General features: G+C 38.3%; 1 protein-coding gene and 1 long non-coding RNA gene across 2 annotated transcripts in view; one reads left to right on the plus strand and one right to left on the minus strand.

Moving 5' to 3' along the window:
• The window catches only part of LOC144305940 (uncharacterized), a 54,858-nt gene that overhangs the window by 1,421 nt on the left and 37,285 nt on the right, over positions 1-16,152 (minus strand). Inside the window, exon 2 of the long non-coding RNA XR_013372971.1 lies at positions 5,195-6,258. This is a non-coding gene — a long non-coding RNA (uncharacterized LOC144305940). The remainder of the gene's footprint in view (positions 1-5,194; positions 6,259-16,152) is intronic.
• On the plus strand, positions 6,444-7,389 carry LOC144305917 (olfactory receptor 8C8-like). Its single transcript, XM_077885065.1, has one exon. The coding sequence runs from the start codon at positions 6,447-6,449 to the stop codon at positions 7,377-7,379; it is 933 nt and encodes a 310-aa protein (XP_077741191.1). The 5' UTR covers positions 6,444-6,446; the 3' UTR covers positions 7,380-7,389.

Genomic DNA, 16,152 nt, shown 5'->3' on the forward strand with positions numbered 1-16,152 from the left:
TCCACATCTGTAAGATAAGAATAATTTTTGTTTGGGTTTAGAAGCCAAAGAAAATGGCACCTGCTTAGATGTGCACCTGCCATACCTCAGGTAAAAGTAACACAAAACAATAAGAAGAACAAATAAAACTCAATAAAAACAATATAATCACAGTATAATCCAAAGACAGAAAATGCTCAAGCTTCAAAATAACTTTAATATGAAAAGAAGAAACTCCAAGTCCTAAGGAGCAATCTCTGAGTCCTGCTCTGCTTCAAGCTTTTGCAACAAGCAAGGGCAAGTGGGGAAAAAAACAGAAAGAGAGAGGAACACAGTTGTGATGGATCTAATTGAATCTACAACACAGTCAGAAAAAGTAGATGCACACTAACTATGAGGAAAAAAAATTTTGCCTTGATAGATCAGAGCAAGATATACAGGAAGGGAATGAGAAGGATATGCAGTTTGAAGTGACACCTCTGGGTACCTTGAGAGAAGAAAAAAAAAGAAAGATCTGTGTTTGGACTGTGGCTCCACCATTAGTTGCTGTGACTTTGGCAAACCCTACCTTTGGCATTTAACCCTACCTTTGGTTTCTTTATATGTGAAACAGAGATGCCTGCCTCAGATAGTTGTGAAGATTGTAAAGGACAAGTTAATAATAAGAATTGAGTATTGTGACTAGCACCAGTTATCTATAAATTGTACAATAGTTGGTTTCTTTTGTTGTTTCTCTAATCAAACTGAGAAAACCAAGGGGCATCATCTGTGTCTTTTTATTTTTTGTGTTCAGAGTGCCTTGCAACTTAAGTCCTCTAAGAGATGTTTCTTGAATAAAATGAATCAGTAAAACTTCTAAAATAATCAGATAATTTGTTTGTGAAGGATTTTAAACCTTAGGGACAGTATCCTTCTCTAAGCAGGGACAAGGCGCTTTTTGCCAGTGAAATTATTATTTTTATGCTCCCATAAAAATTCACCCTAAAAATTCAGCAATAGGACTTCTGATTAGACATAGCAGATTGAGCCCATGTATTTAACTACTCTTACTTTCTGAAAGCTCATTAGAATGATTATAAAGGCATTGGAAGGACAGTCATCATATTGTTTCACTCATATGTGGAAAATAAGAAATAGTGAAAGGGACCATAAGGGAAGGAGGGGAAACTGGGAAAAAAATAGAGAGGAAGACAAACCATGAGAGACTTTTAAGTCTGGGAAACAAACTGAGGGTTGTTGGAGGGGAGGTCAGTGGGGGGATGGGGTAATTGGGTGATGGGCATTAAGGAGCTCACGTGATTTGATGAGCACTGGGTGTTATCCTATATGTTGGCAAATTGAATTTAAATTTAAAAAATAAATAAATAAACGTATTTTTGTTTTAGAAAAAAAATAAAGGCATTAGAAGTCAGGAGCACAATTATGTTATGTTAACCCACTGGGACAAAGAAAACAATAGGGGGAAGAAGAGTGGGAAGAAATTTGGAACACTAGAAAGCAGAAAAATGGTCAGTAATTGACTCAGTAGTCCCCAGGAAGCTCAATTCTAAGCTATGTGGTAGAAGCAGATATGACACATTTCATCATCTCTTGTATACTCAGTAATTTGGTGGCACAAATCACTTCTGAACATAGAGGTGAAAGAAAAGATAAAAAGAGGAGAGCTCCATGTAAGTCTTTAAAAAAAAAAAAAATCCCCTAGTGAATGTTTCTCCTGAAACAGAAGACTGGGGGTTGTTCTGTAGAAAGTATAGAATGGAGGTTCTGTGGAAGAAGGGCAAGTGAATATGGTCATACTACACTAAAAAGAAGAGAAATAGTTGGAAGTTCACATATTGAGTGTGATCATTTAAATAAGAGTATGAAACAAAGATACTTTCAGACATCAGGATGGGGTTAAGACATGCAAGATATGGATAGGCCCGCTATCCAAAAACTCTTTTTATCTTCTTCTTGGTCACAAGACATTTCCCTGGGAAATGTAGTCTGAAAGGGAATTTCAGTTAAGTACAACCTGGTGACTAAGTTCTAAGGAATGGAATATGAGCAAAAGTTATGTGTGCCAGTTCCAAACCCACAAAACTTCACTTTGAGAATCTCTCATAATGTTTCCTCTTTGGCCAACTCAGTGTAAAAGAGTATGTGTTGAAGCTATAAGAAGGAAGGATCTTAGGTCCAAGTTTATTGTTTTTAGGAAGCTGGCTATGATTTAGAAACCATATCTTGGGTTTCCCATGAGTAAGATGGAAACTTACTGTATTTTAATTATGTATATTTGATTTCGAATGCTTAAAGTTTTTTAAAGTATTGGAAGATGATTTAAACAACTGAGGGAAAGTGTTGAGGTTAATTATAAGTACATAGAAAATTGAACCAATAAAAGAGGTTTGTGACGGAAAGGTAATCAGCATATTTTACTACTTAGACATGCAGAGCATAGGGGCTTCTGGGTGGCTCAGTCCATTGAGCATCTGCTGGTCATGATCTTGAGGTCCTGGAATTGAACTGAGCAGGGAGCCTGCTCCTCCTTCTCTCTTTGCCCCTCCCCCCAATTGTGTGCATGCTCCCTCTCTCTCTCAAATAAATAAATAAAATCTTTTTTAAAAAAGATATGCGGAGCATGTACATCCTTATAAGTCATGTAAATACTGAATATTGATCTAACTAAAAAAATTACTATTGGGAAAATGAAAACACTGAGAAGTGTATTTGTGATGATGGAAAGTGAAAACTGACTAAATCTCATTTCCCAAACTTAAAGTCAGTTGACAAAGCCTAATACTAACAAGTTGAGAAGCAACTGCGTGTTATTTAGAAATATGGAATTAAAAAAATAAAAATAAAAAATAAAATAAAATAAAATAAATATGGAATTAAAGATGGGAGGAAGAGAGGGAGAAGGAAGGAAAAAGTCTTTTCATAGTAGCTTGGATGAAAATGAGTGGGATTGAATCCTCACCCTCTAGGAGGGTACAGTCTACGTGTAATGAAGATACATGGGTAAGCTTGTTGTGTATAAGTGGGAGCATGCACGAGATGCCTCAGCAGCATACAGAGAAAGCACTTCTGCTGAGAGTAGGGACAGGGGAAGAGATCAGAAGAGATGTTTTATCAGAAATGAGGACAGGACTGAGTCTTAGAGAATGAGTAAGTTGTATACAAGTGAGGAAGAAGGGAGAAGGCACTTCAGGCAGATGAAACAATAGAAGCCAAAAAATCATCAAAATGTAAGAAAGGAACATCAAACTCCTCAGTATTACTGGAGAGTACAATTCAAGAAGTGGAGACATGGGAGATAAAGCTATGGATGCAATTAGGAAGGAAACTCTAAAGAGCTTTCAATGACAGGATGAGAGGTTTCACTTGTGTTGGGAAAGAAGTGGAAGGGTTTTAAGCAAGGGAACATTGCATTCTCTACACGTAATTCTATATAAAATGTGTGAATAGATTTCCAAAGAAGATGGTTGTGGTCGGTAGAATTCTAAAACATGACTCCCCAATGATTTTTTCCCTTCTATGATCCTCTCTCCTTTGAGTGTGAGGGGAACCTGTAAATATAATGAGATAGCACTCTAGTGCTGTGCTATATGTACAGCTGACCTTAAAATAGGGCGATTATTAGGGTAGGCCTAACCTAATAACGCAAACGTTTTAAAGGCAGAGAGTTTTTTCTCAAGCTAGTGGCAGAAAGGGAAGTCAAAGAGTTAAAGCACAAAAAGGATTCACATGTTGTTTATTGCTCAACTGAAGACAAGGGGGCTACAGAAGGGATGCAGGCAGTGTCTAGAAGCTGAGAGTGACCCCTAGCATAGAGCCAGCAAGGGGATAGAGACCTCAGGGAGCTGAATTCTGCCAATAGCCTGAATGAGCTTGGAAACATTCTTCCCCAGAGCCTCCAGAAGGGAATGTAGTCCTGTAGTCCTGCCTACACCTGATTTCAACCTGGGCAGAGAAACCAGCATCACATTCTGTACCAAACTTCTAACCTACAGAACTATGACTAATAAAATGGGTGTTCTTTTAAGTCACTAAGTTTATGGTAATTTACGACACAAGAAAATGCTAATATAATGGGTGATGGTAGGACCCCAGGTTAAGGAACCTTAGAGTGTTCCAGACTTTGAGGCTCAAAGGCAGTCCAGTGAAGAGGAAGTTAGAAACCAGGGATTTTAAGGAAATGGAAATATGTAAACTTTGAAGATCAGATGCCAATGTAGCGGGAAGGAGGAGTCCAGAATGACAACCCATTTCTAGATTACCTAACTAGGTTAAGGATAGTGCCGTTAACTTAGAAAAGGATAACAAGAAGAGAAACGGTTATGGGACCACAAGGAAATGCTGAATTTGCTGAATTCAATTTAGTGGAGATGTCTAGTAAACACTTGGGTACAGAATTGGGAACTTGGGCAAGAGGTCCATGTATAGATAGAGATGAGGATAAAGAAGAAGGAAAACTAATACTTACTTAACACTTAACCATATGCCAAGCAGTGTGCTAAATGTGCTAGAGATTATGAGGCATTTAATCCTCAAAGCAATATAACTAGAAACTTTTACTAAACTTACAATGTAGATGAGGTAAAATAAGCTCAGAATGATTAATTAGACCAAGATCACACACATAGTAAGTGGAGGAATTTAAATTCAAGCTTGACTGACTCCAGAGCTCATTCTTTAAAAAAATAAAAATAAAAATAAAAATATATATATATATATATATATGTTATTTATTTATTTGAGAGAGAGAGAGAACAAGCTGAGGGAAGAGTGGGGGTAGGAAGAAGGAGAGATAATCTCTCAAGCAGACTCTGTACTGAGCATGGAGCCCGACATGGGGCTCAATTTCACAACCCTGAGATCATGACTTGAGCTGAAACCAAGAGTTACATGCTCAACCAACTGAGCCACCCAGACACCCACACACACAGCTCATTCTTTTAATATTTCTCTATAGGTACAAAAGACACCAAAAGATGGATAATATAAAGTTATGACATAATTCTATACCAATCACAGAACAATGAAAAAAAAAGTGTTGGGAATGGCAATGGCTCTGCCCCTGAACACTCACTCCTCTTTTATAATTGAGCATGAGCTCTAGGATAACTGGGAACATAAAGGAGGTTACTCCCACCCTGCACAGAGGATCCAAAGTTTTTAATATGAACTGATGCTTGGAGAACATTGAGTCCCAAAGGAACCTATATTAACTTACTGTCAAAGGATTGTAAACACAGGCTCAGTAATTTCTTCCCTCAGGACCCTGATCAAACTTTGATGCTAAATGAGCCTTATTTTCCAAGCTTCTGAATAAGTTGCTGAGATCCAGAGAGAATAAGATAAATCCACAATATTAGCCTGCTGATGGTTTGGAGATACGAGTTGATACATTTGCTTTGCCCTGAAGATATTTTATGCAAATCCACAAACAGAAGGAATATTGGCTTCTCCATTTTCAGAGCCTTTGTCTGAAGGGAAGTGAAAGGAAAAGAACGCTTAGAAGTCTGGCAGTAGTGAGGTCTCCAGGCGGACGGAAGTTGGGCAGCTGAGTCCTTCTGTTCTGATGTTTTCATTCCCATGGCTACAGCAGTGGTGAAGTGTGGGGAAGTCATTTGTCATCCTTAAACAGTTCATTGTGATTTTGAGGTAAGATTGGATAAAGGGGGGGATCCCTGGGTGGCTCAGGGGTTGAGCGCCTGCCTTCAGCCCCGGGGCATGATTCTGAAGTCCTGGGATCGAGTCCCACGTCGGGCTCCCTGTGTGGGGTCTGCTTCTCCCTCTGCCTCTCTCTCTCTCTCTCTCTCTCATTCTGTGTCTCTCATGAATAAATAACAAATATTTTTAAAAAAAGATTGGATAAAGGGAATGAATAGGAGAAGTTCACAACAATAGTGGAATTCAAATTCCTCCAGTTATTATATGTGTGATCTTGGACAAGTTACATAATCTCTTTGAGCCTTTTTACCTATTAGCACTTTCACTAAACCAGGTACTAATTTTCTAAAAGATAAGAGGGAGAGAGTGGATTGAGTAGTGGATATTGTGGGTATCACAGTGACTTTGCTGTCTTGGAGCTTCAGGTATTTTCATAGGAAGTGGTCCCAAGTACAACTGTTGGCTCCTCTATTCTCTACCTGCATGACCTTGACCAGCCTATTCATCTCTTCAAAATACTGCTTCCTTATCTCTCACATGCGATCATCACTTTTGGTATCCATTCTAAAAGACTTCATCCCGGATTGTGTTAGTCCAGGGGAGGTGAGGAGTTACAGTTGAGATCTGAAAACAGAAGAAAAGGATAAACAAGAAAAGAAAGTTAAAGATGGAGAGTCTGCCCTGGCTCTTCTTTCAGGATGCTGTCCCCACAGCCCCCACAGAACAAGGCCTTACTCGAGAAGCAAAGCATCTGAGTCCCTTCCTGATATGACACTTCTCTCATTTCCTCACAGATCACACCCCTGCAGAATATGGCTATGGAAAATGAGTCTTCAGTGACTGAATTCATCCTGGTAGGATTTACAGATCAATCTCAGCTCCAGTTACCCCTTTTCTTCCTCTTTTTACTGAACTATGTGGTCACTGTGGTAGGAAATTTGAGCTTCATTAATCTAATTTGCCTGAATTCTCACTTGCACACTCCCATATACTTTTTCACCTTCAACTTATCCTTCATAGATCTCTGCCAGTCTTTGGTCATTACACCTAAAATGCTGATGAACTTTGTGTCAGAGAAGAATATCATCTCCTTTACAGAATGCATGACTCAGCTGGTTTTTTTCTGTTTCTTTGCCCATTCTGAGTGCTATGTGTTGACAGCCATGGCCTATGATCGCTATGTGGCCATCTGTCAGCTCCTGGTGTACACGGTCACCATGTCCCCTCAGGTCTGTTCTCTGCTGATGTTTGGTTCTTATGTGATGGGGTTTGCTGGTGCCATGGTCCACACAGGGGACATGGTCAGATTGTCCTTCTGTGATTCCAACATCATCAACCATTACATGTGTGACATCTTCCCCCTCTACCAGCTCTCCTGCAGCAGCACCTATGCCAGTGAGCTGGTGGATTCCATTATTGTGATCACAGTTGTCATAATATCCAGCTCCATTATTTTCATTTCTTATGTTTTGATCCTGTCCAGTGTCCTCCACATCTCATCAGCTCTGGGTTGGTCCAAAACCTTCAGCACCTGTGGCTCCCACATAGTAACTGTTGGTCTATTCTATGGATCTGGGCTGTTCACACATCTCAAGACCTCTCCTTCTGGTTCTATGGGCCAGGGGAAATTCTTCTCAGTATTTTACACAAATATAGTACCCATGTTGAACCCTTTTATCTATAGTCTAAGGAACAAGGATGTCAAATGTGCTCTGAAAAAAACTCTGAAAAGAATTGCAAATTAAGGGATCCCTGGGTGGCGCAGCGGTTTGGCGCCTGCCTTTGGCCCAGGGCGCGATCCTGGAGACCCAGGATCGAATCCCACATCAGGCTCCCGGTGCATGGAGCCTGCTTCTCCCTCTGCCTATGTCTCTGCCTCTCTCTCTCTCTCTGTGACTATCATAAATAAATAAAAATTAAAAATAAATAAAAATAAAGATTTAAAAAAAAAAAAAGAATTGCAAATTAAGCACAATGAGTGTTGCTGGGTTGTTAGGGAATGTGTGTATGCTGTGTGTGTGTGTGCATGTCCCCATAATTTTCTTCAGAATGAGATTTTTGCTTTAAGTACTTACTTCTCAAAAAAAAAAAAAATAAGTACTTACTTCTCTGTAAACATGTCAATTAAACCTGCAATCATTATTGAATCTCGTGGTTATTCTCAGTCCAATACTGAACTGAGCTTTATTCTTAACAGCGTGCTCCAGATACGCAGCCTAATTCCTACTTCTTTTTAGACCACCTCCCATTTTGCCTCTTTCCATGGACTTTTCATACATAAACAAACATTACACTAGAAAGCTGTCTGATGAGGTCATCCCTCTTTGTTTTCCCTAAAAACAATCACATATGGCCCTTCTGGTTTTCAGCTTTTGGGGAATTTTTACTGTATAAGTTATAAATTTTCCAGAATTTCAGAGTCCTTTTAGTCTTTGTTTCTATACCGAGATTTCCTAACCCACAAATGAGGAAGATTGAGCCTTTGCTTTCTAAAAATTTTTATTTCTGCGGATGGCAAAGAATGAGTGGGGTTCACCAACCTGCCCGCTTTCAAAACCACCCATGGTGAAAATCACAGGCATTTCTTGAGAATCATGGCTAGGTTTCGTAGTATTGAGCAAATTGTCCGATATACTAGAAAAAAGATTGCTACTGTCCTGTCTTCTGATCACCTTTTTTCTCCCAATGTTTTCATAATTCTCAAAAAATATTTTGAGACATATAAGGAACCAAACAAATTTCACAGCTTTAGTGATTGTTGTTGGCCACAAAATAAAGTGTCAGGTTTAACATGAGGCTTCTCTGTCCACATGCACAGAAAGCATTCCCCCTTTGCAAAGGTTGATAGCCTTTCTTGTTCTGTTCAAGACATACAAACAAGAATGAGAAGACCCTTGTCATGGAGGGCTTCATGCTTTCCATTTGTAATGTTCACTTTGGAGGAGACAGAATGAACATTTGTGGGGTTCTTAATGGGAGTTGTGTCTTTTCAAATGTTATCATAATGCACTTCTGAATACCCTGTTTTAGAGACAGAGAATCCAAGATTCAGAAATTCAGCTCAAGATCACACAATTAGCTCAGAGCAAAAAGCCCAGATATGTACCTGATTCATCTAACAACAAATCCTGTATTCTTTCCATGTTACCATGTTGCTTCTCAGGGTGGAAAGGGGAAAAAATAGGAAATATAAGAGAAGGGAAATAAAAAATCTGGAGAATTATTTTAGAATTTACTGGAAGTGAGGGTACAAATGACACCTTTAGCCTGAAGTCCCTGTAAGTGGAAGAATGGTCCATAAAGGCTTTAATTTATGCTTCTAGAAATGTTTGATATGAATTTTTATAATTATGTAGTATAATACTGATGAGGCATGACTGAATCTCTGTGAATGTTTTCAAAAGGAGACAACTAATTTTATTTTACATTTGGAAAAAGAAAAAATGTAGTCTTTTCATAATACAAAATATCGAAAATTGTATTCTACCAAATTTCTTGTTTTGTGTGATTACAGAGATACAACACTAATTTACTTTCCTCAGTGATTCTCAGTGGGGCCAAAGAAAGACACTCCCTTACATGCTGTATCAGGGACTGTGGTAAGCTCAACAAAGCCTCAGTAGTATCTGTGAGATATTTATGCTTAGTCAAAGGGATCGCAAGCATTAGCTTAAAAGTATGGCATATGTTAATACCAGTTGGGAACTGAGAGAAATGAACATAATTAATTTAAATCAAATTAATCTGGGGACTCCTGGGTGACTCAGTGGTTGAGCATCTGCCTTCAGCCCAGCACATGATCCCAGGTCCAAGGATAGAGTCTTACATTGGGCTCCCTGCGAGGAGCCTGCCTCTCCCTGTCTATATCTCTGCTTCTCTCTATGTGTCTCTCATGAGTAAATAAATAAAATATTTAGAAAAAATCAATTTAATCTGACTTCTGTTATAAAAGCATTGGAGATAAAAAAAAATCTATATTATATACAGATGTACGTATATATATCAGACTGTCCTTATTTTGTTGACATCTCTGTCTAATCAAATAGAATTTGACCACTTAGTCTTTCTTTTTTCTCCTATGCATAGTTAGCGTAGAATCTGGAAAAATAAATATTTATGAAATAAGTTTGTGAAATTATTAGATACGAATTTTTCTCTAAGCCAAATTAAAAACTATGTTAATAAAAACAGTAATTTTCTCCCATGAAAATTAGCTTTCTTTAAACGCATGGCTATAACTCTTCAAGACTGAAAAAAGAGTCTAATTGGATACAACAGACAGAAATGCAATTCTTTCTGTTATAATACATGTGTCTTTCAAATTGGCTAATGTTCTAGGTAACCAGCGCTCCCCATTTACAAAATACCTGTTTCTCCTGAAGAACTTGGATTTCCTTTGAAACAAAAAAAGGAACTGTTTGGTTAGGTTACAATATAAATGAGGAAAAACATACAATTTTACTTCAGAAACTAAAATGAAATAGAGTTGTATTGTACTATTTATTATATATGTGCAATTAAAAACCTATCTCCAAAATGCAACCTATGCCTTTGTCAGTAGAAGATAATAAAATCAAGTAAATAAATTAGCTGTGTATGCAAAGTGGCTGTGGAATTTTTATAACATGAAAATTCATCATGGTAAATAAAATTTTGTCTCAGGGTAGCCGCAGAAACAGCACAGACATCTCTGCTATTTTGCATAATCCTCAGGCTTGGCTTGAACCCTGGTAAAAACTGATTGCATTTCAGTTTCCTCATTAGGATTGGCAGTTGCCTTGCCCTAAATCTTAGGCTATTAGAATGCTGGGTATCAGATACCACAACAGGAAAGCACTGTCATTATCGGCTTTGCCAATAATGAGTTCTCTTTCATACAACATGAACATCATTTGCTACAAATTTGACTTTTTACCACCAAAAGCTATTAGAGATAAGTTACAAATTCTGCTTCTATTAAAAACTATGGGGAAGATGGGATCAAAAGAACTTAGTGTACCCAGATTGTCTAGTTTAAGCTATATTCAAAACAAATTTTCAAGATATTTGGTGATCATATAATAGCACTTAGGTGCCTGGCTAAATTCAACATAATATTAATTTCACTCACTATGGACTCTGGAACCTACAACATTTCTTTAAGATTAAAAGTAGAACAAAAGGGAATTAATCCATAAGATAGCATGTGTCAGATAATGTTCATTGTCTCTCAGGCCTATACTCCTCTCCTATGTATATCCAAGGCTAGAAACCGCTGCCTACATATACGGAACACTCTTGAAATCTTGATACAGTGATGAATAATTTGTCTATTGTCTTGTAAGAGCTAAAAGTCTAGAGTAGAGTCTGCCAAGTCAGTGAGGATAATAGGTACAATGGTGCCCAGGAATATAAGATTGGTTTAAGAGATTGTGAGGCTTAACAGAGAAAGTAATGTTAAAAAGAAAACACAGGAAGGAAATCAGTTAATTAAACAAAGGGAGAAATGTGCATTGTCTGATGAGAAGTCAGAAAGAAAACACAGGAAGGAAATCAGTTAATTAAACAAAGGGAGAAGTTTGTATTGTCTGATGAGAAGTCAGGTGGAAGCATGGCAGGGGGAGTGTATTCTAGAAGAACAGTTTGAGGAAAGGACCAAAGGGGACAGAGCATGATGCATTCCGGGAGAAGCACAAGCATGCAGTGAAGAGAATATGGCAATTACAAATTACGATTGTAAAGAAATACAGCAAAACATTAATAGCAATGAATTCTGGGAGATGTCTACGGTGTGGCCTAGGATTCAGAGTGAGGATTTAGTCAGTCCTAGCAGAGGCTGGAATGCAATCAGATATCCATGACTAAGGCTGGACACCAGTAGAGGAGTTTGGGGGACATTGTAGCAGGTCGAAGAGGATGCATATGCCCACAAAATACTGAGCTGAGGACTTCAGGCTAATGCCCCCGAGGGATGGACATAGGTATCCATATTGTCCATCTCAGTTATTTTCAGCTCAGAAACAAATATGGATAAACCAGTAGAACACAAACCTCAGGACTTGAGACTGTATATAACTGGGAAAACATAGACAGACTCCTTCCTCTCTAAGGTAACCAGCCTGAGAAACTCCTGTGCTCTCCCTCACTCTATTATTCAGAAATAGAGTTAAGTGAATTCACTACTCAGATCTCTATTGTAGTGAAGACTTTCCTAAGTTGCCTAAAGAAATAGTTCGTGTTTATCCTTTTGATTCGTTCATTCAGTCATTCCACAGATTTTTCTGAACACCCATCATAGTATTTGCTGCACTTGGGATAAAACAGAGAACAAAACTGAGTTCCCTATATTCATGGAACTCACTCGTACTGTGATATAGAATGGTGGCTGTGACCTGGTAAGAAAATGTCCTATTTCCCTGAGTTTTGTGATAAAACATCAAACAGAACAATATGTAAAGAAAAGGAGTAATGTGTGCAGCTGTGCATTTGGATTCACTCAGAGGAAAATGACCCTTTTTCATCTGTGACTGATACTGTTCCTTTTCTTTCTTTCTCCAATTTTTTATTTAAATTCCAATTAATTAACTGTAATATCATTTTCGGGTATAGAATTTAGTGACTCATCACTTTTGCACAACACCTTTTGAAGGCACAGTGCTCATCACAAGTGCTTTCCTTAATCCCTATTGCCCATTTAGCCCAACCCACACCCACCTCCCCTCCAGCAACACTGTTTGTTTCCTATAGTTAAGAATCTATTTCCTGGTTTGCCTCTCTTTTCCCCCTCTGTTTATCTGTTTTGTTTCTTAAATTCCACATATGAGTAAAAACATATGGTATTTGTCTTTCTCTGACTTTTTTCACTTAGCATAATACTCTCTAGCTCCATCCACATTGTTGCAAATGGCAAGATTTTATTCTTTTCTGTGACTAATACTCCCTTGACTATATATACTACCTCTTCTTTATCCATTTATCAGTTGGTAGACATTTGGGCTGTTTACATAATTTGGTTATTGTTGATAATGCTGCTATAAATGTTGGGATGCATGTGCCTCTTCATATCACTATTTTTGTATCCTTTGGATAAATACCCAAGGAGGGTTCCCTTTTCTCTGCATACTTGCCAGCATCTGTTGTTTCCTGTGTTGTTAATTTTAGCCATTCTGACTGGTGTGAGGTGATATCTCATTGTAGTTTTAATACTGTTCCTTTTTAATGGAGAGAAAATTTATTTACCAGATCTTTGCTAAGTATCATCAGGATTACAATTAATCCTGCAAAGATTCTTCTTCTTCCAGCAAAGAAAACCACCAGATGAATGATTTCACTATGAAAGCAGTGATAATGAATGCTTGCACTATGGAGTTTGTGGTGGGATTTACCCTGCCTCCTAGAGTCTCCTCACAACCATTGAAGAAGTAGAGTAAAACTCTTAGCTAAGGTCACCAAGAATATCTTCCTGGAAGAAAATTTTGATCTTCTAGCCCCAGTTTCTAAAACTTTCTCTCCTAAGTAGGATAGACAAAGTTGGAGGTCAAGACAAAAATCTAATAATGTTAAGCTTGTGGGATGCCTGAGTGGCTCAGCAGTTGAGCATCTGCCTTCAGCTCAGCATGTGATCGCAGAGTCCGGGGATGAAGTCTCCCATTGGGCTCCCTGCGGGGAGCCTGCTTCTCCCTCTGCCTGTGTCTCTGCCTCTCTCTGTGTCTCTCATGAATAAATAAAATCTTTTTTTTAAATGTTAAGCTTGTATAGTTGGTTGAAAGAACACAGGTTTTGAGAAAATTTTCAGAATCTAGGGCTAGACATAGATGTTTGAGACTTAACACCAAAGAGATGATCCATAAAAGGAAAAACTTGTAAATTTAACCTCACCAAAATTAAATGTTTTATTTCTGTCAAAGACCATATTAAGAGGCTAAAAAAAGAAGCCACAGAGGGGAAAATATTTGCAAGCATTTATCTGACAGAGAAGTAGTATCAAGAATATATAAACAACTCTCAGGACTCAACAGTTAAAAAAAAAAAAGTTAGAAAAAGACTTAAACATTTTACTAAAAAGGGCCTGCAGGTGACAAATAATCACATGAAAAGGTATTCTATGTCATTAGGGAAACACAATTAAAACCACAATGAAACAACACTACAAATCTCTCAGAACGGCTAAAATAAAAAATAGCGACACCACCAAATGCTGGCAATGATATAGAAAAACTGAACAGCCCGGGTAGCTCAGCAGTTTAATGCTGCCTTCAGCCCAGGCCCTGATCCTAAAGACCCGGGGTCCTGGAGCCCAGACCCTGATCAAGTCCCACATCAGGCTCCCTGCATGGAGTCTGCTTCTCCCTCTGCCTGTGTCTCTGCCTCTCTCTCTCTCTCTCTCTCTCTCTCTTTGTCTCTCATGAATAAATAAATAAAATATTTTTTTAAAAATAAGAAAAACTGAATCACTCATAAATTGCTGGTGGGAATATGAAATGTTACAATCACTCTAGAAAAAGTTTGTTACCGTTTGCAGTTACTCCGCAGTTAAACTCTTGAGCATATATCTCAGAGCAAGGAAGATTTATTCTCAGACAAAAACTGTACACAAATGTTCATAGCAGCCCTATTTGTAATAGCCCAAAATTGGAAACAACCCAGGTGTCTTCCAATAGGTGAACAATTAAACTGTGTTTATCTGTCCATATCATGGGATACTATGCATCAGCAAAAAAGGAATGAACTATAGATACATGCAGCAACCTAGATTAACTTCAAGGATATTTTACTGAGTGAAAAGCCAATCTCAAAAAATTTTATGGACTGTATTATTCCATTTATATAAAATGAAAGAATTTTAGTGATAGAGAGCAGATTAGTGGTTCTGTATCTTGACTGTGGTAAGTGAATGCACTAGCCTACACACGTGATGAAACTGTATAGAACTAAACACACACACACACGAGTAAAAGTGAAACTGGGAAAATCTGAACAAAACCAATGGATTATGTCACTATCAATATCCTGGTTGTGATATTATACTAGTCTTAAAATGTTACCTTTGGGGGACACTGAATAAAAGATACAAGGGATTTCTCTGCATTGTTTTTAAAATTTTTATAACTAATTTCTACAATAGAAATTGAAAGCTTAATTTTTTAAAAAAGTTAAAGAATATAGGCTTTTATCTCTGAAACATAAAAACATTTAAAGGAATTTTTTAAATTATATACTTTTTTTAAAGATTTATTTATTTATTCATGAAAGACAGAGAGAGAGAAAGAGAGAGAGAGGCAGAGACATAGGTAGAGGGAGAAGCAGGCTCCCCATAGGGAGCCCAGGGCGGAACTCATCCAGGATCTCAGGATCATGCTCTGAGCCAAAAGCAGAGACGCTCAACTGCTGAGCCACCCAGGCGTCCCAAAATTATATTCTTCTTAAAACTGAAATCTTAAGATATCACCTGTTTAGGTTGATTCTATTATTATCTTGAATTTAATTTGAGATGAGCATTTTCAGTGCTATTAATGTTCTACATACTAGAACAGCTCTCTTAAGTGTTGATGTATCCTTAATACCTTTTTTTATGGAGCATCCTATGTCTGTTATGTTCCTATCTGAATGAATTCCCCCCACCAATAGAGCCACCCAATGTAACAGAGATTCCCAAGATTCAAATGGGTCCAGTAGAAATAAATGTGTTAAAGGCTTATTTTGTCCCACATCAATTTAGATGGATAAAAATAAAGTTACACTCAAGCAACTTAGGTTCAATATTTAGAACCAAAAAAAAATTGATCAAATATCCCTAATCTCTTTGTGTCCATTCTCTTTGGATGTATGGGCCATTCATGCCCAACACAGCCAAAATCCACCCTTCTTCCCAACCCCCTTAATACAATTTCTGTATTCAGATACCATTTTTACTTATTCTGCACCTAAGCATTTCTCCAATTCTCTCCATTCCCAAAAGCATCCACATTGTTCCTTTCCAGGAAGCATTCATTTGATTGAAACTTATACCAGCTTTATAGCAACCAAAGCTTCGTACAATCTTGGGCATAAAGGAAAAAAGGAAGGCCAAGGCTGCAAAATGTTCAGTTTCTGAGTTCACTAAACATTTAGGAACTCAGTAAAGATTGTGTTATTTATTCTAGGTAGTGAAATCAATACTTTTTTAGGATTTTATGTATTTATTCATGACAGACACACAGAGAGAGGCCGAGACACAGGCAGAGGGAGAAGCAGGCTCCCTGCAAGGAGCCCAATGCAGGACTTGATCCCAGGACCCTAGGATCATGACCTGAGGCAAAGGTAGATGCTCAACCACTGAGCCACCCTGGGGTCCCAAAAGTCAATACTTCTTAAACAGGATTCCAGGGCAGCCCGGGTGGCTCGGCGGTTTAGTGCCACCTTCAGCCCAGGGCCTGATCCTGGAGACCCAGGATCGAGTCCCACATCGGGCTCTCTGCATGGAGCCTGCTTCTCCCTCTGCCTGTGTCTCTGCCTCTCTCTGCCTCTCTCTCTCTCTGTCCCTCATGGATAAATAAATAA

This window comes from Canis aureus, chromosome 3 (genome assembly GCF_053574225.1).
Source record: "Canis aureus isolate CA01 chromosome 3, VMU_Caureus_v.1.0, whole genome shotgun sequence".
NCBI lineage: Eukaryota > Metazoa > Chordata > Mammalia > Carnivora > Canidae > Canis > Canis aureus.

What these genes read in the sequence shown, in the direction of transcription:
- LOC144305917 (XM_077885065.1), top strand. Translation starts at nt 6,447, where the DNA reads ATGGCTATGGAAAATGAGTCTTCAGTGACTGAATTCATCCTGGTAGGA.